Source organism: Cherax quadricarinatus, chromosome 31, assembly GCF_038502225.1.
Source record: "Cherax quadricarinatus isolate ZL_2023a chromosome 31, ASM3850222v1, whole genome shotgun sequence".
In the NCBI taxonomy this organism is placed as follows: Eukaryota; Metazoa; Arthropoda; class Malacostraca; order Decapoda; family Parastacidae; genus Cherax; species Cherax quadricarinatus.
In genome coordinates this window covers 29,286,510-29,308,432 of record NC_091322.1, presented here as the reverse complement: position 1 = coordinate 29,308,432, position 21,923 = coordinate 29,286,510, and the positions used below count along the sequence as shown (strand labels likewise).

The 21,923-nt window shown below is 41.5% G+C and overlaps 1 protein-coding gene across 1 annotated transcript in view; it reads right to left on the bottom strand.

Annotated features, from left to right (window-relative positions):
* Window positions 1–21,022, bottom strand: part of LOC128698939 (uncharacterized) — a 22,792-nt gene extending 1,770 nt beyond the window's left edge. Inside the window, exons 1-3 of the mRNA XM_070090406.1 lie at window positions 20,919–21,022; window positions 13,818–13,879; window positions 12,354–12,441 (exon numbers count right to left, since the gene is read on the bottom strand). Of these exons, the coding sequence (XP_069946507.1) occupies window positions 12,354–12,441; window positions 13,818–13,879; window positions 20,919–21,022 (254 nt within the window). The remainder of the gene's footprint in view (window positions 1–12,353; window positions 12,442–13,817; window positions 13,880–20,918) is intronic.
* Between the last annotated feature and the right edge of the window lie 901 nt (window positions 21,023–21,923).

The window sequence follows — 21,923 nt, the reverse complement described above, 5'->3', positions numbered from 1 at the left end:
CTTAGAATGGACTAGGTGTCATCCCCCTCTGAGCTTACACAGTTAGAGTTCCCCCCTCACAGCTCTATTTGGGTTCAAATGCAAGATATCTCCCAGAGGTGGGAAGAACGGGCATGGGAGGCGGCCGTGGGAGGGTATGGGGTACAAGTAACCTAGGTGTACTCACCTAATTGTACTCACCTAATTGTGGTTTCAGGGGTCGAGACTCAGCTCCTGGCCCTTCCTCTTCACTGAGTGCTACTAGGTCCTGTCTCTCCATGCTCCATGACCTTTATCATACCACATCTTAAAGCTATGTATGGTTTCTGCCTCCACTACCTCACTTGCTAGGTTATTCCACTTCCTGACTACTCTGTGACTGAAGAAATACCTCCTAACATCCCTTTGACTCATCTAGGTCTTCAACTTCCAATTGTGACCCCTAGTTTCTGTGTCCCATCTCTGGAACATCCTGTCTCTGTTCATTTTGTCTATTCCACGCAGTATTTTGTATGTCGTTATCATGTCTCCCCTGACCCTCCTGTCCTCCAGTGTCATCAGGCCGATTTCCCGTAACCTTTCTTCGTAGGACATTCCCCTTAGCTCTGGAACTAACCTTGTCGCAAACCTTTGCACTTTCTCTAATTTCTTGACGTGCTTGATCAAGTGTGGGTTCCAAACAGGTGCTGCATACTCCAATATGGGCCTGACGTACACGATGTACAGTGTCTTGAACGATTCCTTACTAAGGTATCGGAACGCTGTTCTCAGATTTGCCAGGCGCCCATATGCTGCAGCAGTTATACTCACCCCAAGATCTTTCTCCTTGAGCGAGGTTTGCAGTCTTTGGCCACCTAGCCTATACTCCGTCTGTGGTCATCTTGGCCCTTCCCCGATCTTCATGACTTTGTATTTGGCGGGGTTAAATTCGAGAAGCCAGTTGTTGGACCAGGTGTCCAGCCTGTCCAGGTCTCTTTGAAGTCCTGCCTGATCCTCATCTGATTTAATTCTCCTCTTTAACTTCACATCATCTCCGAACAGGGACACTTCTGAGTTTAACCCTTCCATCATGTCATTCACATATACCAGAAATAGCACTGGTCCCAGGACCGACCCCTGTGGGACCCCGCTCGTCACAGGCGCCCACTGTGATACCTCATCATGTACCATGACTCGTTGTTGCCTCCCTGTCAGGTATTCTCTGATCCATTGCAGTGCCCTTTCTGTTATATGCGCCTGATCCTCCAGCTTCTGCATTAATCTCATGTGAGGAACTGTGCCGAAGGCCTTCTTGCAGTCCAAGAAGATGCAGTCAACCTACCCCTCTCTCTCGTGTCTTACTTCTGTTACTTTATCATAAAACTCCAGTAGGTTTGTGACTCAGTATTTGCCTTCCATAAATCCATCCGTGCTGGTTGGCGTTTATACTCTTGTTCCATTCCAGGTGCTCCACCACTCTTCTGATAATCTTCTCCATGTGTGTGTGTGTGTATATATATATATATATATATATATATATATATATATATATATATATATATATATATATATATATATATATATATATATATATATATATATATATAACAACACTGCGCTAGCCAAGGATTCGATCCCATGTTGTACTGCCCTGCCTCATGGTAAGCGATAACCACATGACGCTTTAACCACAGGACCACCCAACCCTACAAGAATGGTGCAGCCAGCACACAGCTAGCTGTTGGACTGCCATCCGAGGGCATACGGATGGTTGTTATTGATCAATACCACTCGTTCGTGATTACAATAATATATAAATGCTGCTCGTGAGGCTAGTACACCAAACAGGGATGAGAAAGAAATTAGCTTAGAAGCTCCCACACCTCCGTATGCCCTCGGATGGCGGCCCAACAGCTAGCTCTGCTGGCTGCGCCATTCTTGTAGGGTTGGGTAGTCCTGTGGTTTAAAGCGTCATGTGGTTCTCGTTTACCATGAGGCAGGCCAGTACAACATGGGTTCGAATCCTTGGCTAGCGCAGTGTTGTTATTGATCAATACCACTCGTTCGTGGTTACAATAATATGCATATATATATATATATATATATATATATATATATATATATATATATATATATATATATATATATATATATATATATATATATATATATATATATATATATATGGTCTTATAAGAGAGGGGAAACCCAGAGGAAACAAGTCTGCCTTTGAGTATACTTCTCAGAGCAATCATTGTTTATTACACCTAGTTGCTTCAACATGATTCTTATAGTTGTTAGGTGAACAGCAAGCAAAAACATGAGGTCTTACCTGGAGAGGGTTTTGGGCGTCAACGCCTCCGCTGCCCGCTCTGAGACCAGGCCTCGTGGTGGATCAGGGTCTGATCAACCAGGCTGTTACTGCTGGCCACACGTAAATCGACGTACGAACCACAGCCCGGTTGGTCAGGTACTGACTTTAGATGCCTGTCCAATGCCTTCTTGAAGACAGCCAGGGGTCTATTGGTAATCCCCCTTATGTATACTGGGAGGCAGTTGAACAGTCTTGGTCCCCGGACACTTGCTGTGTTGTCTCTCAGTGTACTCGTGGCGCCCCTGGTTTTCATTGGGGGAATGTTGCATCTCATGCCGAGTCTTTTGCCTACGTAGGCAGTGATTTTCGTGTGCAAGTTTGGTACTAATCCCTCTAGGATTTTCCAAGTATATATTATCATGTATCTTTCTCGCCTGCGTTTCAGGGAATACAAATCAAGGGACTTCAGCCGTTCCCGGTAATTTAGGTGCCTTGAAAGATATCTGTACATTCTCCAGGCTAGCAATTTCGCCTGTCTTGAAGGGGGCAGTTAGTGTACAGCAGTATTCCAGCCTAGAGAGAACAAGCGATTTGAAGAGAATCATCATGGGCTTGGCGTCCCTAGTGATGAAACTTTGTAGTATTGATACAAGCATCAGTGTAATGAAGCCTTGTGTGTAGTACTGATACAAGCATCAGTGTAATAAAGTCTTGTGTGTAGTACTGATACAAGCATCAGTGTAATAAAGTCTTGTGTGTAGTACTGATACAAGCGTCAGTGTAATAAAGTCTTGTGTGTAGTACTGATACAAGCATCAGTGTAATAAAGTCTTGTGTGTAGTACTGATACAAGCATCAGTGTAATAAAGTCTTGTGTGTAGTACTGATACAAGCATCAGTGTAATAAAGTCTTGTGTGTAGTACTGATACAAGCATCAGTGTAATGAAGCCTTGTGTGTAGTACTGATACAAGCATCAGTGTAATAAAGTCTTGTGTGTAGTACTGATACAAGCATCAGTGTAATAAAGTCTTGTGTGTAGTACTGATACAAGCATCAGTGTAATGAAGCCTTGTGTGTAGTACTGATACAAGCATCAGTGTAATAAAGTCTTGTGTGTAGTACTGATACAAGCATCAGTGTAATAAAGTCTTGAGTGTAGTACTGATACAAGCATCAGTGTAATAAAGTCTTGTGTGTAGTACTGATACAAGCATCAGTGTAATAAAGTCTTGTGTGTAGTACTGATACAAGCATCAGTGTAATAAAGTCTTGTGTGTAGTACTGATACAAGCATCAGTGTAATAAAGTCTTGTGTGTAGTACTGATACAAGCATCAGTGTAATAAAGTCTTGTGTGTAGTACTGATACAAGCATCAGTGTAATAAAGTCTTGTGTGTAGTACTGATACAAGCATCAGTGTAATAAAGTCTTGTGTGTAGTACTGATACAAGCATCAGTGTAATAAAGTCTTGTGTGTAGTACTGATACAAGCATCAGTGTAATAAAGTCTTGTGTGTAGTACTGATACAAGCATCAGTGTAATAAAGTCTTGTGTGTAGTACTGATACAAGCATCAGTGTAATGAAGCCTTGTGTGTAGTACTGATACAAGCATCAGTGTAATAAAGTCTTGTGTGTAGTACTGATACAAGCATCAGTGTAATAAAGTCTTGTGTGTAGTACTGATACAAGCGTCAGTGTAATAAAGTCTTGTGTGTAGTACTGATACAAGCATCAGTGTAATAAAGTCTTGTGTGTAGTACTGATACAAGCATCAGTGTAATAAAGTCTTGTGTGTAGTACTGATACAAGCATCAGTGTAATAAAGTCTTGTGTGTAGTACTGATACAAGCATCAGTGTAATGAAGCCTTGTGTGTAGTCTGATACAAGTCAGTGTAGTACTGATACAAGCATCAGTGTAATAAAGTCTTGTGTGTAGTACTGATACAAGCATCAGTGTAATGAAGCCTTGTGTGTAGTACTGATACAAGCATCAGTGTAATAAAGTCTTGTGTGTAGTACTGATACAAGCATCAGTGTAATAAAGTCTGATACAAGAATCAGTGTAATAAAGTCTTGTGTGTAGTACTGATACAAGCATCAGTGTAATAAAGTCTTGTGTGTAGTACTGATACAAGCATCAGTGTAATAAAGTCTTGTGTGTAGTACTGATACAAGCATCAGTGTAATAAAGTCTTGTGTGTAGTACTGATACAAGCATCAGTGTAATAAAGTCTTGTGTGTAGTACTGATACAAGCATCAGTGTAATAAAGTCTTGTGTGTAGTACTGATACAAGCATCAGTGTAATAAAGTCTTGTGTGTAGTACTGATACAAGCATCAGTGTAATAAAGTCTTGTGTGTAGTACTGATACAAGCATCAGTGTAATAAAGTCTTGTGTGTAGTACTGATACAAGCATCAGTGTAATAAAGTCTTGTGTGTAGTACTGATACAAGCATCAGTGTAATAAAGTCTTGTGTGTAGTACTGATACAAGCATCAGTGTAATAAAGTCTTGTGTGTAGTACTGATACAAGCATCAGTGTAATAAAGTCTTGTGTGTAGTACTGATACAAGCATCAGTGTAATAAAGTCTTGTGTGTAGTACTGATACAAGCATCAGTGTAATAAAGTCTTGTGTGTAGTACTGATACAAGCATCAGTGTAATAAAGTCTTGTGTGTAGTACTGATACAAGCATCAGTGTAATAAAGTCTTGTGTGTAGTACTGATACAAGCATCAGTGTAATAAAGTCTTGTGTGTAGTACTGATACAAGCATCAGTGTAATAAAGTCTTGTGTGTAGTACTGATACAAGCATCAGTGTAATAAAGTCTTGTGTGTAGTACTGATACAAGCATCAGTGTAATAAAGTCTTGTGTGTAGTACTGATACAAGCATCAGTGTAATAAAGTCTTGTGTGTAGTACTGATACAAGCATCAGTGTAATAAAGTCTTGTGTGTAGTACTGATACAAGCATCAGTGTAATAAAGTCTTGTGTGTAGTACTGATACAAGCATCAGTGTAATAAAGTCTTGTGTGTAGTACTGATACAAGCATCAGTGTAATAAAGTCTTGTGTGTAGTACTGATACAAGCATCAGTGTAATAAAGTCTTGTGTGTAGTACTGATACAAGCATCAGTGTAATAAAGTCTTGTGTGTAGTACTGATACAAGCATCAGTGTAATAAAGTCTTGTGTGTAGTACTGATACAAGCATCAGTGTAATAAAGTCTTGTGTGTAGTACTGATACAAGCATCAGTGTAATAAAGTCTTGTGTGTAGTACTGATACAAGCATCAGTGTAATAAAGTCTTGTGTGTAGTACTGATACAAGCATCAGTGTAATAAAGTCTTGTGTGTAGTACTGATACAAGCATCAGTGTAATAAAGTCTTGTGTGTAGTACTGATACAAGCATCAGTGTAATAAAGTCTTGTGTGTAGTACTGATACAAGCATCAGTGTAATAAAGTCTTGTGTGTAGTACTGATACAAGCATCAGTGTAATAAAGTCTTGTGTGTAGTACTGATACAAGCATCAGTGTAATAAAGTCTTGTGTGTAGTACTGATACAAGCATCAGTGTAATAAAGTCTTGTGTGTAGTACTGATACAAGCATCAGTGTAATAAAGTCTTGTGTGTAGTACTGATACAAGCATCAGTGTAATAAAGTCTTGTGTGTAGTACTGATACAAGCATCAGTGTAATGAAGACTTGTGTGTAGTACTGATACAAGCATCAGTGTAATAAAGTCTTGTGTGTAGTACTGATACAAGCGTCAGTGTAATAAAGTCTTGTGTGTAGTACTGATACAAGCATCAGTGTAATAAAGTCTTGTGTGTAGTACTGATACAAGCATCAGTGTAATAAAGTCTTGTGTGTAGTACTGATACAAGCATCAGTGTAATAAAGTCTTGTGTGTAGTACTGATACAAGCATCAGTGTAATAAAGTCTTGTGTGTAGTACTGATACAAGCATCAGTGTAATAAAGTCTTGTGTGTAGTACTGATACAAGCATCAGTGTAATAAAGTCTTGTGTGTAGTACTGATACAAGCATCAGTGTAATAAAGTCTTGTGTGTAGTACTGATACAAGCATCAGTGTAATAAAGTCTTGTGTGTAGTACTGATACAAGCATCAGTGTAATAAAGTCTTGTGTGTAGTACTGATACAAGCATCAGTGTAATAAAGTCTTGTGTGTAGTACTGATACAAGCATCAGTGTAATAAAGTCTTGTGTGTAGTACTGATACAAGCATCAGTGTAATAAAGTCTTGTGTGTAGTACTGATACAAGCATCAGTGTAATAAAGTCTTGTGTGTAGTACTGATACAAGCATCAGTGTAATAAAGTCTTGTGTGTAGTACTAATACAAGCATCAGTGTAATAAAGCCTTGTGTGTAGTACTGATACAAGCATCAGTGTAATAAAGTCTTGTGTGTAGTACTGATACAAGCATCAGTGTAATAAAGTCTTGTGTGTAGTACTGATACAAGCATCAGTGTAATAAAGTCTTGTGTGTAGTACTGATACAAGCGTCAGTGTAATGAAAGTACTGATACAAGCATCAGTGTAGTCTTGTGTGTAGTACTGATACAAGCATCAGTGTAATAAAGTCTTGTGTGTAGTACTGATACAAGCATCAGTGTAATAAAGTCTTGTGTGTAGTACTGATACAAGCGTCAGTGTAATAAAGTCTTGTGTGTAGTACTGATACAAGCATCAGTGTAATAAAGTCTTGTGTGTAGTACTGATACAAGCATCAGTGTAATAAAGTCTTGTGTGTAGTACTGATACAAGCATCAGTGTAATAAAGTCTTGTGTGTAGTACTGATACAAGCATCAGTGTAATCAGTGTAATAAAGTCTTGTGTGTAGTACTGATACAAGCATCAGTGTAATAAAGTCTTGTAGTACTGATACAAGCATCAGTGTAATAAAGTCTTGTGTGTAGTACTGATACAAGCATCAGTGTAATAAAGTCTTGTGTGTAGTACTGATACAAGCATCAGTGTAATAAAGTCTTGTGTGTAGTACTGATACAAGCATCAGTGTAATGAAGCCTTGTGTGTAGTACTGATACAAGCATCAGTGTAATAAAGTCTTGTGTGTAGTACTGATACAAGCATCAGTGTAATAAAGTCTTGTGTGTAGTACTGATACAAGCATCAGTGTAATAAAGTCTTGTGTGTAGTACTGATACAAGCATCAGTGTAATGAAGCCTTGTGTGTAGTACTGATACAAGCATCAGTGTAATAAAGTCTTGTGTGTAGTACTGATACAAGCATCAGTGTAATAAAGTCTTGTGTGTAGTACTGATACAAGCATCAGTGTAATAAAGTCTTGTGTGTAGTACTGATACAAGCATCAGTGTAATGAAGTCTTGTGTGTAGTACTGATACACTCATCAGTGTAATAAAGTCTTGTGTGTAGTACTGATACAAGCATCAGTGTAATAAAGTCTTGTGTGTAGTACTGATACAAGCATCAGTGTAATAAAGTCTTGTGTGTAGTACTGATACAAGCATCAGTGTAATAAAGTCTTGTGTGTAGTACTGATACAAGCATCAGTGTAATAAAGTCTTGTGTGTAGTACTGATACAAGCATCAGTGTAATAAAGTCTTGTGTGTAGTACTGATACAAGCATCAGTGTAATAAAGTCTTGTGTGTAGTACTGATACAAGCATCAGTGTAATAAAGTCTTGTGTGTAGTACTGATACAAGCATCAGTGTAATAAAGTCTTGTGTGTAGTACTGATACAAGCATCAGTGTAATAAAGTCTTGTGTGTAGTACTGATACAAGCATCAGTGTAATAAAGTCTTGTGTGTAGTACTGATACAAGCATCAGTGTAATAAAGTCTTGTGTGTAGTACTGATACAAGCATCAGTGTAATAAAGTCTTGTGTGTAGTACTGATACAAGCATCAGTGTAATGAAGCCTTGTGTGTAGTACTGATACAAGCATCAGTGTAATAAAGTCTTGTGTGTAGTACTGATACAAGCATCAGTGTAATAAAGTCTTGTGTGTAGTACTGATACAAGCATCAGTGTAATAAAGTCTTGTGTGTAGTACTGATACAAGCATCAGTGTAATGAAGCCTTGTGTGTAGTACTGATACAAGCATCAGTGTAATAAAGTCTTGTGTGTAGTACTGATACAAGCATCAGTGTAATAAAGTCTTGTGTGTAGTACTGATACAAGCATCAGTGTAATAAAGTCTTGTGTGTAGTACTGATACAAGCATCAGTGTAATAAAGTCTTGTGTGTAGTACTGATACAAGCATCAGTGTAATAAAGTCTTGTGTGTAGTACTGATACAAGCATCAGTGTAATAAAGTCTTGTGTGTAGTACTGATACAAGCATCAGTGTAATAAAGTCTTGTGTGTAGTACTGATACAAGCATCAGTGTAATAAAGTCTTGTGTGTAGTACTGATACAAGCATCAGTGTATAAAGTCTTGTGTGTAGTACTGATACAAGCATCAGTGTAATAAAGTCTTGTGTGTAGTACTGATACAAGCATCAGTGTAATAAAGTCTTGTGTGTAGTACTGATACAAGCATCAGTGTAATAAAGTCTTGTGTGTAGTACTGATACAAGCATCAGTGTAATAAAGTCTTGTGTGTAGTACTGATACAAGCATCAGTGTAATGAAGCCTTGTGTGTAGTACTGATACAAGCATCAGTGTAATAAAGTCTTGTGTGTAGTACTGATACAAGCATCAGTGTAATAAAGTCTTGTGTGTAGTACTGATACAAGCATCAGTGTAATAAAGTCTTGTGTGTAGTACTGATACAAGCATCAGTGTAATGAAGCCTTGTGTGTAGTACTGATACAAGCATCAGTGTAATAAAGTCTTGTGTGTAGTACTGATACAAGCATCAGTGTAATAAAGTCTTGTGTGTAGTACTGATACAAGCATCAGTGTAATAAAGTCTTGTGTGTAGTACTGATACAAGCATCAGTGTAATAAAGTCTTGTGTGTAGTACTGATACAAGCATCAGTGTAATGAAGCCTTGTGTGTAGTACTGATACAAGCATCAGTGTAATAAAGTCTTGTGTGTAGTACTGATACAAGCATCAGTGTAATAAAGTCTTGTGTGTAGTACTGATACAAGCATCAGTGTAATAAAGTCTTGTGTGTAGTACTGATACAAGCATCAGTGTAATAAAGTCTTGTGTGTAGTACTGATACAAGCATCAGTGTAATAAAGTCTTGTGTGTAGTACTGATACAAGCATCAGTGTAATAAAGTCTTGTGTGTAGTACTGATACAAGCATCAGTGTAATAAAGTCTTGTGTGTAGTACTGATACAAGCATCAGTGTAATAAAGTCTTGTGTGTAGTACTGATACAAGCATCAGTGTAATAAAGTCTTGTGTGTAGTACTGATACAAGCATCAGTGTAATAAAGTCTTGTGTGTAGTACTGATACAAGCATCAGTGTAATAAAGTCTTGTGTGTAGTACTGATACAAGCATCAGTGTAATAAAGTCTTGTGTGTAGTACTGATACAAGCATCAGTGTAATGAAGCCTTGTGTGTAGTACTGATACAAGCATCAGTGTAATAAAGTCTTGTGTGTAGTACTGATACAAGCATCAGTGTAATAAAGTCTTGTGTGTAGTACTGATACAAGCATCAGTGTAATAAAGTCTTGTGTGTAGTACTGATACAAGCATCAGTGTAATGAAGCCTTGTGTGTAGTACTGATACAAGCATCAGTGTAATAAAGTCTTGTGTGTAGTACTGATACAAGCATCAGTGTAATAAAGTCTTGTGTGTAGTACTGATACAAGCATCAGTGTAATAAAGTCTTGTGTGTAGTACTGATACAAGCATCAGTGTAATGAAGCCTTGTGTGTAGTACTGATACAAGCATCAGTGTAATAAAGTCTTGTGTGTAGTACTGATACAAGCGTCAGTGTAATAAAGTCTTGTGTGTAGTACTGATACAAGCATCAGTGTAATAAAGTCTTGTGTGTAGTACTGATACAAGCGTCAGTGTAATAAAGTCTTGTGTGTAGTACTGATACAAGCATCAGTGTAATAAAGTCTTGTGTGTAGTACTGATACAAGCATCAGTGTAATAAAGTCTTGTGTGTAGTACTGATACAAGCATCAGTGTAATAAAGTCTTGTGTGTAGTACTGATACAAGCATCAGTGTAATAAAGTCTTGTGTGTAGTACTGATACAAGCATCAGTGTAATAAAGTCTTGTGTGTAGTACTGATACAAGCATCAGTGTAATAAAGTCTTGTGTGTAGTACTGATACAAGCATCAGTGTAATAAAGTCTTGTGTGTAGTACTGATACAAGCATCAGTGTAATAAAGTCTTGTGTGTAGTACTGATACAAGCATCAGTGTAATAAAGTCTTGTGTGTAGTACTGATACAAGCATCAGTGTAATGAAGCCTTGTGTGTAGTACTGATACAAGCATCAGTGTAATAAAGTCTTGTGTGTAGTACTGATACAAGCATCAGTGTAATAAAGTCTTGTGTGTAGTACTGATACAAGCATCAGTGTAATAAAGTCTTGTGTGTAGTACTGATACAAGCATCAGTGTAATGAAGCCTTGTGTGTAGTACTGATACAAGCATCAGTGTAATAAAGTCTTGTGTGTAGTACTGATACAAGCGTCAGTGTAATAAAGTCTTGTGTGTAGTACTGATACAAGCATCAGTGTAATAAAGTCTTGTGTGTAGTACTGATACAAGCGTCAGTGTAATAAAGTCTTGTGTGTAGTACTGATACAAGCATCAGTGTAATAAAGTCTTGTGTGTAGTACTGATACAAGCATCAGTGTAATAAAGTCTTGTGTGTAGTACTGATACAAGCATCAGTGTAATAAAGTCTTGTGTGTAGTACTGATACAAGCATCAGTGTAATAAAGTCTTGTGTGTAGTACTGATACAAGCATCAGTGTAATAAAGTCTTGTGTGTAGTACTGATACAAGCATCAGTGTAATAAAGTCTTGTGTGTAGTACTGATACAAGCATCAGTGTAATAAAGTCTTGTGTGTAGTACTGATACAAGCATCAGTGTAATAAAGTCTTGTGTGTAGTACTGATACAAGCATCAGTGTAATAAAGTCTTGTGTGTAGTACTGATACAAGCATCAGTGTAATGAAGCCTTGTGTGTAGTACTGATACAAGCATCAGTGTAATAAAGTCTTGTGTGTAGTACTGATACAAGCATCAGTGTAATAAAGTCTTGTGTGTAGTACTGATACAAGCATCAGTGTAATAAAGTCTTGTGTGTAGTACTGATACAAGCATCAGTGTAATGAAGCCTTGTGTGTAGTACTGATACAAGCATCAGTGTAATAAAGTCTTGTGTGTAGTACTGATACAAGCATCAGTGTAATAAAGTCTTGTGTGTAGTACTGATACAAGCATCAGTGTAATAAAGTCTTGTGTGTAGTACTGATACAAGCATCAGTGTAATGAAGCCTTGTGTGTAGTACTGATACAAGCATCAGTGTAATAAAGTCTTGTGTGTAGTACTGATACAAGCGTCAGTGTAATAAAGTCTTGTGTGTAGTACTGATACAAGCATCAGTGTAATAAAGTCTTGTGTGTAGTACTGATACAAGCGTCAGTGTAATAAAGTCTTGTGTGTAGTACTGATACAAGCATCAGTGTAATAAAGTCTTGTGTGTAGTACTGATACAAGCATCAGTGTAATAAAGTCTTGTGTGTAGTACTGATACAAGCATCAGTGTAATAAAGTCTTGTGTGTAGTACTGATACAAGCATCAGTGTAATAAAGTCTTGTGTGTAGTACTGATACAAGCATCAGTGTAATAAAGTCTTGTGTGTAGTACTGATACAAGCATCAGTGTAATAAAGTCTTGTGTGTAGTACTGATACAAGCATCAGTGTAATAAAGTCTTGTGTGTAGTACTGATACAAGCATCAGTGTAATAAAGTCTTGTGTGTAGTACTGATACAAGCATCAGTGTGTTCCAGCTCTTAGTTCAGTATGAATCATACATTATAACTAGGCTTCCTGGCTGACAGGTCAGGCCAGATGTTTCTTCCAGTAGACTAAGTGTAACCTTTTTGCATTTGCTTGATGCTATCATCATCATCATCATCATCATCATCATCATCATCATCATCATCATCATCATCATCATCATCATCATCATCATCTTTGCATCATCTGCAAGCATTATAATAGAGGAAGAAATATATTATTAAAGTGACTCCGTGGTTCAAGTGGTAGAGGCTTCGGCTCACATCTGAAGGAAATGGGCTCGATCCCAGTACAAGTGGAAATGTTGGCTATGTTTTCTTCCACCTGTTGTTTGTGATCACATAGTAGGAAGTAGCTGGGTTTTAGCGGATTACCATAGGTCGCATCCTGGGGAAGAGGTCAGAAAACTGCTATTGGTGGGTTCGAGAAATATAGTCTTTGGAGTAATACACAACAGTTCTGTCCGGGTTTATTGAGAAATATTGTGTGAGGTCTGCCATCGCATCCTACCTCACTGATACCAACACTAACTGCCTCATGCCCTTCCCCAGGCAGGGACGCTGACCTACCACAGCTCAGGTGTCGCCGACCTGTGGAAGAATCAAACTCAAACTAAGATGTGACACTAGGTAAGGGTCTCTTATTTAACATACCATTGATCTGACATACCACTGAGCGGACCAGAGTGGAAGTCAGACATATTACAAGTACTGGGTTACTAGCACATCAGGTTAATAGTCTCAATAAAATCTTCCTCCCATCCCACGAATTTGACACAATTGCAAAAAAAAAAAAAATAAGTATAATAAATTATCGATTGGAACAATAAACAATATAAATGGTCATATTGTGTACACACACTCCAGACTCACTATATATTGTAGGAGGAGATCAGTGGTTGTGTAGTCTGTATGGGAGGAAGATCTGGCAGCAGTCTGCCACCTGCATTATCATTATTATTATTATTATTACTGATGTTTGGCTTTTGGTGAGTGTTGATGGAGATTATATGGAGGCTTCAGCCCCCCCCCTCCTCCCCTTGTCCCTTATGGAGCCACCGCTGCATACACAGTACCTGTAAATGTTTCATGTAGCGTGCCCCTCACCGCCCCTCCTCGTCCCGCCCCTCACCGCCCCTCCCCGACAAGCCCCTCCCCTCCCCGCCCCGCCCCTCCCCGCACCTCCTGGTGCTCAGGGGACACAAGGTGCTTGTCAAAAATGCTCGAGTCTCCTCTTATGTATACCAAATCCCTCGCATTTTTTGTGACGCCGACCACTGTAATCCCTAGTGTCTCTCGGGACACCACGCTCCTCTCTTCCTCTCCCATATATATATATATATATATATATATATATATATATATATATATATATATATATATATATATATATATATATATATATATATATATATATATATATACGTATATATATATATATATATATATAGTGAATGACTGGCTGAAGTACATGCTTTTGTGTGTGCATGTGTGTATGTGAGAGTGTATGTGTGTATGTGAGAGTGTATGTGTGTATGTTAGTTGTACTTACCTATTTGTGTGCGTATTAACCTGCAAGGCTCCAGGCGGACATCAACCAAATCTTTCAGTGGGCTGCAGAAAACAATATGAAGTTCAACGATGAGAAATTTCAATTACTCAGATATGGTAAACATGAGGAAATTAAATCTTCATCAGAGTACAAAACAAATTCTGGCCACAAAATAGAGCGAAACACCAACGTCAAAGACCTGGGAGTGATTATGTCGGAGGATCTCACCTTCAAGGACCATAACATTGTATCAATCGCATCTGCTAGAAAAATGACAGGATGGATAATGAGAACCTTCAAAACTAGGGAGGCCAAGCCCATGATGACACTCTTCAGGTCACTTGTTCTATCTAGGCTGGAATATTGCTGCACTCTAACAGCACCTTTCAAGGCAGGTGAAATTGCCGACCTAGAAAATGTACAGAGAACTTTCACGGCGCGCATAACGGAGATAAAACACCTCAATTACTGGGAGCGCTTGAGGTTTCTAAACCTGTATTCCCTGGAACGCAGGAGGGAGAGATACATGATTATTTACACCTGGAAAATCCTAGAGGGACTAGTACCGAACTTGCACACGAAAATCACTCACTACGAAAGCAAAAGACTTGGCAGACGATGCACCATCCCCCCAATGAAAAGCAGGGGTGTCACTAGCACGTTAAGAGACCATACAATAAGTGTCAGGGGCCCGAGACTGTTCAACTGCCTCCCAGCACACATAAGGGGGATTACCAACAGACCCCTGGCAGTCTTCAAGCTGGCACTGGACAAGCACCTAAAGTCAGTTCCTGATCAGCCGGGCTGTGGCTCGTACGTTGGTTTGCGTGCAGCCAGCAGCAACAGCCTGGTTGATCAGGCGCTGATCCACCAGGAGGCCTGGTCACAGACCGGGCCGCGGGGGCGTTGACCCCCGAAACTCTCTCCAGGTAAACTCCAGGTAAGTAACCATTCTACAGAATTCATTACCTTTGTAACTTGTGAGCTCATTACCTTTGTACCTAGTTCAGCTATCAAAACTTTGGGGGCCCAGTCCCTGGACCCATTACGTACCTCTGTAATCTGTAAATACCTTTGTAACTTGTCATGATTGTGACCAGACTTACCTGGAGTTCATTACCTTTGTAAATTGTGAGTTCATTACCTTTGTAAATTGTGAGTTCATTACCTTTGTAAATTGTGAGTTCATTACCTCTGTAAGTTGCTCAGCTATCAAAACTTTGGAGTCCAGTCCCTGGACCAATTATGTACCTCTGTAATCTTTTGACTACCGCCCACAGGATGGGTATGGGGTGCATAATAAACATATTAAACTAAACTAACTATACTTGCCTATATGTGACTACAGGGGTCGAGTCTTATCTCGTGATTCACTATCACCTAGCGTCGTGGATCTTGTCGTACCCAGTCTCAAAATTATGTACAGGAACCGGTGTTTGTCTTTATTACTTCTTCGGGAAGGTCATTCCGCTTTCCGACCACCCTGAAGCTGAAGAAATAATTCCTGACGTACTTCTGTTTCCCACCTTTCAAACGGCCTGTCTCTGTCTGCTCTATCAGTTTCCTTGAATATTTTGTATGTCGTTATCATATCTCCCATAGTCCTGTCCTCCTGGGTCGTTAGATTCAATTCTTTTAGTGTTTCCTCGTAGCTCATTTCCCTTAGCTCTGGAACTAGTCTTGTTCTATACTTATACATCTCACCCTTTCCAGTTTCTTAACATGCGTCCTCAGGTGTGGGTTATATACTGGTGCTGCGTACTCCAAGATGTGCCTGACTTATGTTGTGCAAAGCACACGGAATGATTTTGTATGTGTGTGTGTGTACTCACCGAGTTGTGGTTGCAGGTGTCAAATCATAGCTCCTGGCCCTGCCTCTTCACTGGTCGCTAATAGGTCTACTCTCTCCCTGCTCCATGATCTTTATCATACCTCTTCTTAAAGCTATGTATGGATCTTGCCTCCACTACATCACTCTTCCAGACTATTCCAGTTCCTGACAACTCTATGACTGAAGAAATACTTCCTAACATTCCCTTGGCTCATCTGAGTCTTCAGCTTCCAGTTGTGACCCTTTGTTGCTGTGTCACATCTCTGGAACATCCTGTCCCTATCCACCTTGTGAATTCCTTTCAGCGTTTTATAAGTAGTTATCATGTCCCCCGTATCCCTCCTGCCCTCCAGTGTCTTCAGGTCGATTTCCTTTAACCTCTCCTCGTAGGACATACCCCTAAGCTCCGGGACTAGTCTTGTTGCAAACCTTTGCACTTTCTCTAATTTCTTGTTGTCACATATTCCATCATTTCATTTACTGATTTTCCCACCAGTTCTCTTTCCAACCGAACCTCATGCAGGAAATACCTCATGCCTGTGTAGTCCCCTCTTTTGTAGTTTGGCTTCCCCCCCCTTCTACTCTTCCTGCTTCCCTCTTCACTTGTAGCTCTACTACGTAATCACTTGCTCCAAGGGGCTTTTCATATGTGATGTCCTCAATGTCTAAACTACTTAAGGTGAATATGACGTCCAGTCTTGCTGGTTGATTCTCTCCCCTCTCTCTCTGGTAGTATCCCTAACGTGTTGATGCATGAGGTTTTCCGGTACCACCTCCATCATCTTAGTCTCCCCGTTTCTGGACCCTCCATGCGTCTCCAGGTTTTCCCAGTCAATTTCCTTGTGACTGAAGTTACTCATAACTAGTAACTTTCCCCTGCCCACCTGGGCCCTTCCAGCCACCTCAGCTTGTGCATCAACCATGTGCTGTGTGTGTGTATGTGTGTGTGTATATGTGTGTGTGTACTCATATGTTTGTGGTTGCAGGGGCTGAGTCACAGCTCCTGGCGCCATGTGTGCTTGTTTGTGAGTATGTGTGTATGTGTGTGAGTGTATGTGTACTAACCTAAATGAGGCTGCACAGGTAGAGTCATAGCTCCTGGTCCCGCTTTTTCACTGTTCACAGCTAGGTCCACTCCCGGCTCCAAAAGCCTTATCGTACCTCTTCTTAAAGCTATGTATGGAACCTGGTTCTACTACACTCTCCAGATTGTTTCACTTCCTGACAACTCTAAGGCTGAAGAAATACTTCCTAACATCCCAATGATTCATCTGAGCTTTCAACTTCCAGCTGTGGCCTTTTGTTGCTGTATCCCACCTCTGAAACATTCTGCCCCTGTCCACCTTGTCAATTCCTCTCAGTATTTTTTTTGTGTGTGAGTGTTTGTATGTGTTTGTGTATATATTTGTGTGTGTGTGTGTGCGTGTGTTTGTGTGTGTGTGCGTGTGTGTGTAGTGTGTATGTGTGTGTACTCACCTATTTGTACTCACCTATTTGTGGTTGCAGGGGTCGAGTCCTAGCTCCTGGCCCCGCCTCTTCACCGGTTGCTACTAGACCCTCTCTCTCCCCGCTCCATGAGCTTTATCAAACCTCGTCTTAAAACTGTGTATGGTTCCTGCCTCCACTACGTCATTTTCTAGGCTATTCCACTGCCTTACAACTCTATGACTGAAGAAATACTTCCTACTATCTCTCTGACTCATTTGTGTCTTCAACTTCCAATTGTGGCCTCTTGTTTCTGTGTCCCCTCCCTGGAACATCCTGTCCTTGTCCACCTTGTCTATTCCACGCAGTATTTTATATGTCGTTATCATGTCTCCCCTGACCCTCCTGTCCTCCAGTGTCGTCAGGCCGATTTCCCTTAATCTTTCTTCATAGGACATTCCCCTTAGCTCTGGAACTAACCTTGTTGCAAACCTTTGTACTTTCTCTAGTTTCTTGACGTGCTTTATCAAGTGCGGGTTCCAAACAGGTGCTGCATACTCCAGTATGGGCCTGACATACACGGTGTACAGTGTCTTGAATGATTCCTTACTAAGGTGTCGGAATGCTGTTCTCAGGTTTGCCAGGCGCCCATATGCTGCAGCAGTTATCTGATTGATGTGTGCTTCCGGAGACATGCTCGGTGTTATACTCACCCCAAGATCTTTCTCCTTGAGTGAGGTTTGCAGTCTTTGGCCACCTAGCCTATACTCTGTCTGTGGTCTTCTGTGCCCTTCCCCTATCTTCATGACTTTGCATTTGGCAGGATTAAATTCGAGAAGCCATTTGCTGGACCAGGTGTCCAGTCTGTCCAGGTCTCTTTGAAGTCCTGCCTGGTCCTCATCAGATTTAATTCTCCTCATTAACTTCACATCATCTGCAAACAGGGACACTTCTGAGTCTAACCCTTCCGTCATGTCGTTCACATATACCAAAAATAGCACTGGTCCTAGGACCGACCCCTGTGGGACCCCGCTCGTCACAGGTGCCCACTGTGATACATCATTACGTACCATGACTCGTTGTTGCCTCCCTGTCAGGTATTCTCTGATCCATTGCAGTGCCCTTCCTGTTATATGCGCCTGATGCTCTAGCTTCTGCACTAATCTCTTGTGAGGAACTGTGTCAAAGGCCTTCTTGCAGTCCAAGAAGATGCAATCAACCCACCCCTCTCTCTCTTGTCTTACTTCTGTTATTTTATCATAAAACTCCAGAAGGTTTGTGACACAGGATTTGCCTTCCGTGAATCCGTGCTGGTTGGCATTTATACTCCTGTTCCGTTCCAGGTGCTCCACCACTCTCCTCCTGATAATCTTCTCCATAATTTTGCATACTATACACGTCAATGACACAGGTCTATAGTTTAGTGCCTCTTTTCTGTCTCCTTTTTTGAAAATGGGAACTACATTTGCTGTCTTCCATACCTCAGGTAGTTGCCCAGTTTCCAGGGATGTGTTGAAGATTGTGGTAAGTGGTACGCACAACATATCTGCTCCCTCTCTAAGGACCCATGGAGAGATGTTGTCCGGTCCCATTGCCTTTGAGGTATCGATGTCCCTTAGCAGTTTCTTCACCTCCTCCTCATCTGTATGTATGTCGTCCAACACTTGTTGGTGTATTCCTTGTTGGTGTCCCCATCTGGTCTGTCCCCCCAGAGTCCTTCCTGTCTCTACTGTAAATACTTCCTTAAATCTCGTGTTGAGCTCCTCACATACCTCTTGATCGTTTCTTGTGAGTTCTCCACCTTCTTTCCTCAGCCTTATCACCTGGTCCTTGACTGTTGTCTTCTTCCTAATGTGGCTATACAGCAGTTTCGGGTCAGATTTGACTTTCGATGCTATGTCGTTTTCATACTGTCTCTGGGCCTCCCTCCTTATCTGCGCATACTCGTTTCTGGCTCTTCTACTAATCTCCTTGTTTTCCTGGGTCCTATGCCTCCTGTACCTTTTCCATTCTCTGTTGCACTTAGCTTTTGCCTCCCTACACCTTCGGGTAAACCAAGGACTCGTCTTGGTCTTCCTATTATTTCTGTTTCCCTTGGGAACAAAACTTTCCTCTGCCTCCTTGCACTTTGTTGCCACATATTCCATCATCTCGTTTACTGATTTTCCTACCATTTCTCTTTCCCACGGAACCTCCTGCAGGAAGTTTCTCATACCTGTGTAGTCCCCCCTTTTATAGTTTGGCCTGTCCCCTTCAGTTCCTGTTACCTTCTCCACTTGTAACTCTACTATATAGTCAAAACTCAGAACCACATGATCGCTAGCTCCAAGGGGCCTCTCGTAAGTGATGTCCTCGATGTCTGAACTGCTCAGGGTGAACACAAGATCCAGTCTTGCTGGCTCATCCTCCCCTCTCTCTCTGGTTGTGTCCCTGACATGTTGATGCATGAGGTTTTCAAGTACCACATCCATCATCTTTGCTCTCCATGTTTCGGGACCCCCATGTGGCTCCAGGTTTTCCCAGTCGATCTCCCTGTGGTTGAAATCGCCCATTACCAGTAACTTTGCTCTGCTCGAGTGAGCTCTTCTTGCCACCTCAGCCAGTGTGTCCACCATCACCCTGTTGTTTTCTTCGTACTCCTCTCTTGGCCTCCTGCAGTTCTGTGGTGGGTTATACATCACTCCAATGACTACTTTATGTTCTCCGGACTGAATTGTACCTACAATGTAGTCTCTTTCTCCAATCATGTCCATGCCTTCCATTTCCTCAAATCCCCATTGGTGTTTTATGAGCAGTGCAACCCCTCCTCCCCCTCTACTCCTTCTATCTTTCCTCAGGATCTGATATCCTGTTGGGAAGATTGTGTCTGTTATTATCTCAGCGAGTTTTGTTTCTGTGACTGCTATGATGTCTGGGGATTTTTCACTGATTCTTTCATTCCACTCCTCATGTTTATTCATTATTCCATCCGCATTTGTGTACCAAACCTTTAGTTTCTTTTCTATCATTGTGGTCATGCAAGTATATTGGGGTTGGGGGAGGGAGAGCCTTGGTGGGGGCCTATATGGGGCTGTGGTGTAGGTGGGGTATGTGTTGATGGGGGTGGGGTCAGAATGCCCATAAGGGACAGCTGTTGGGGTGAGGTTTGTGATATGGGGGTTGGTGGCAGAGGGAACAGTGAGTGGGTTGGAGTATAGGTTGCTCAGTTGTGTTGGGAATGTCGCGGGTGGGTGGGGTCTTTTGGTGGGAGATTCTGTGGGGTGTGTTTGCCCTTCCTCCTGTGTCTGGGTCCTGCTCATTTTCATTGCTCTCTTTCCTCCTTGCGTCTCTGTACCCTCTCTTTCAGTGTAGTCCTTTCTTCTTGTGTTCTGTCGCGGTCGAGGTATACTCTCTGGTACCCTCTTTGTCTCTCAGTCTTGCTTTCTCTTGCAGAATCCTGATTCGAACTGATTCTTCCTTGAAAGTTACTCTGACAGGCCGTATCCTTCCACTCCGCAAACCACCCAATTCCCCTCTGAAAATTTGTCACCTGGGCATATTGCCCTCCCCTATTGTTTTCATGATGCCTTCAATCATTTTTTTCTCCTCCTGTTTTATTTCTTCAAAGTTGGCCCCCTGGCTTCTTGGAGCCCGTACACGAAAAACTGACCTCGCCCTTTCCTCCTCCCACTGAGTCTCCATCTGCTTCCTCTGAGGCATTCTGTTTCCCTTCCATTGACATGTTCTTGCCTTCAGTCCCTGTCATATCTGAAACATCTATTTTCCTCAGTGGACTTGTCTTTCCCTGGCTAGCTGTCCCTTGCTACTGCAGTTGGCTGTTAGAACTTCCCTGCATAATAACAAACCTTTCTGCCATTTTCTTCGGACCTGTCGCTTGATCTAGTGTGCTCACTCGTCCTTTTCCCTGGAATCCCAATGTGGGTCTGATAGGGTCCTTCTGGGCATGCATGTCTCCGCTTGTTGCTTTACCATCCCCTTGTCTGCGCCCTCGACTCCTGGAATTTCCATCATTGTTCTTCAGACCTGTCGCTTGATCTCAGTGTGCTCGCCTGCCTTTCCCTGGCCCCTACGTGGGTCTGATAGGGCCTTCCTGTATGGCATAGTTCCCCGCTTGTTGCTTACCTATCCCCTTGTCTGGCGCCTGACTGACTTTGAATTTCCTGATGTCACGCCTGAATTGTCATTTGTCATCTCCCTGGAACTTGTTTCAGGCTTTTGCAGCTCTCTTCTAAGCACTGTATCCCCTAGCTTCTGGGCTGCTAAGGCCTGTACTTCCCTCCCACTTCCCTGCACCTTCTTCAAGCTATCCGGGCCTCCTCCATTTTCTTTCTTACCTAAGCTCTACTATCTTCCTTCCCACCCCTTCCCCTTTCCTCCCTTTTGGAGCCTAACTAACCCCAGTCTTTCCCTCCCTGGTTCTTCTAACCAGATCTCTGGTTTTCCTGTCCCCTCTAAGGCCACCCATATTTTTTTTTTTTTTTTTTTTTTTTTTTTTTTTTTTTTTTTTTTTTTTTTGTTACCGCAGACAGAAGGCTAGAGGAGGGGGTGTAATGGGGGTGAGAGGGCAGGTAGAGAGGAGTGGAGAGAGAGGGTAGAAAGAGGGAGAGAGAGGAGAGAGGAAAGGGCATAAGAGGGAGGGGAGAGAGGAGAGAGTATAGGGGTGAGGGGTAAGACCAATGGGGGAGAGAGAGACAGATGGGGAGGGGTGCAGAGTGTGAGGGAGAGGGGAGAGGAGAGGGAGAGGGGAGAGGGAAGAGAGGAGAGGGAGAAAAGGTGAGGGGCGAGGGAAAGGCTATGAGAGAGAGAAATGGAGAGATGGAGAGAGGTGAGCCTTATAGAGAGAGGAGGGT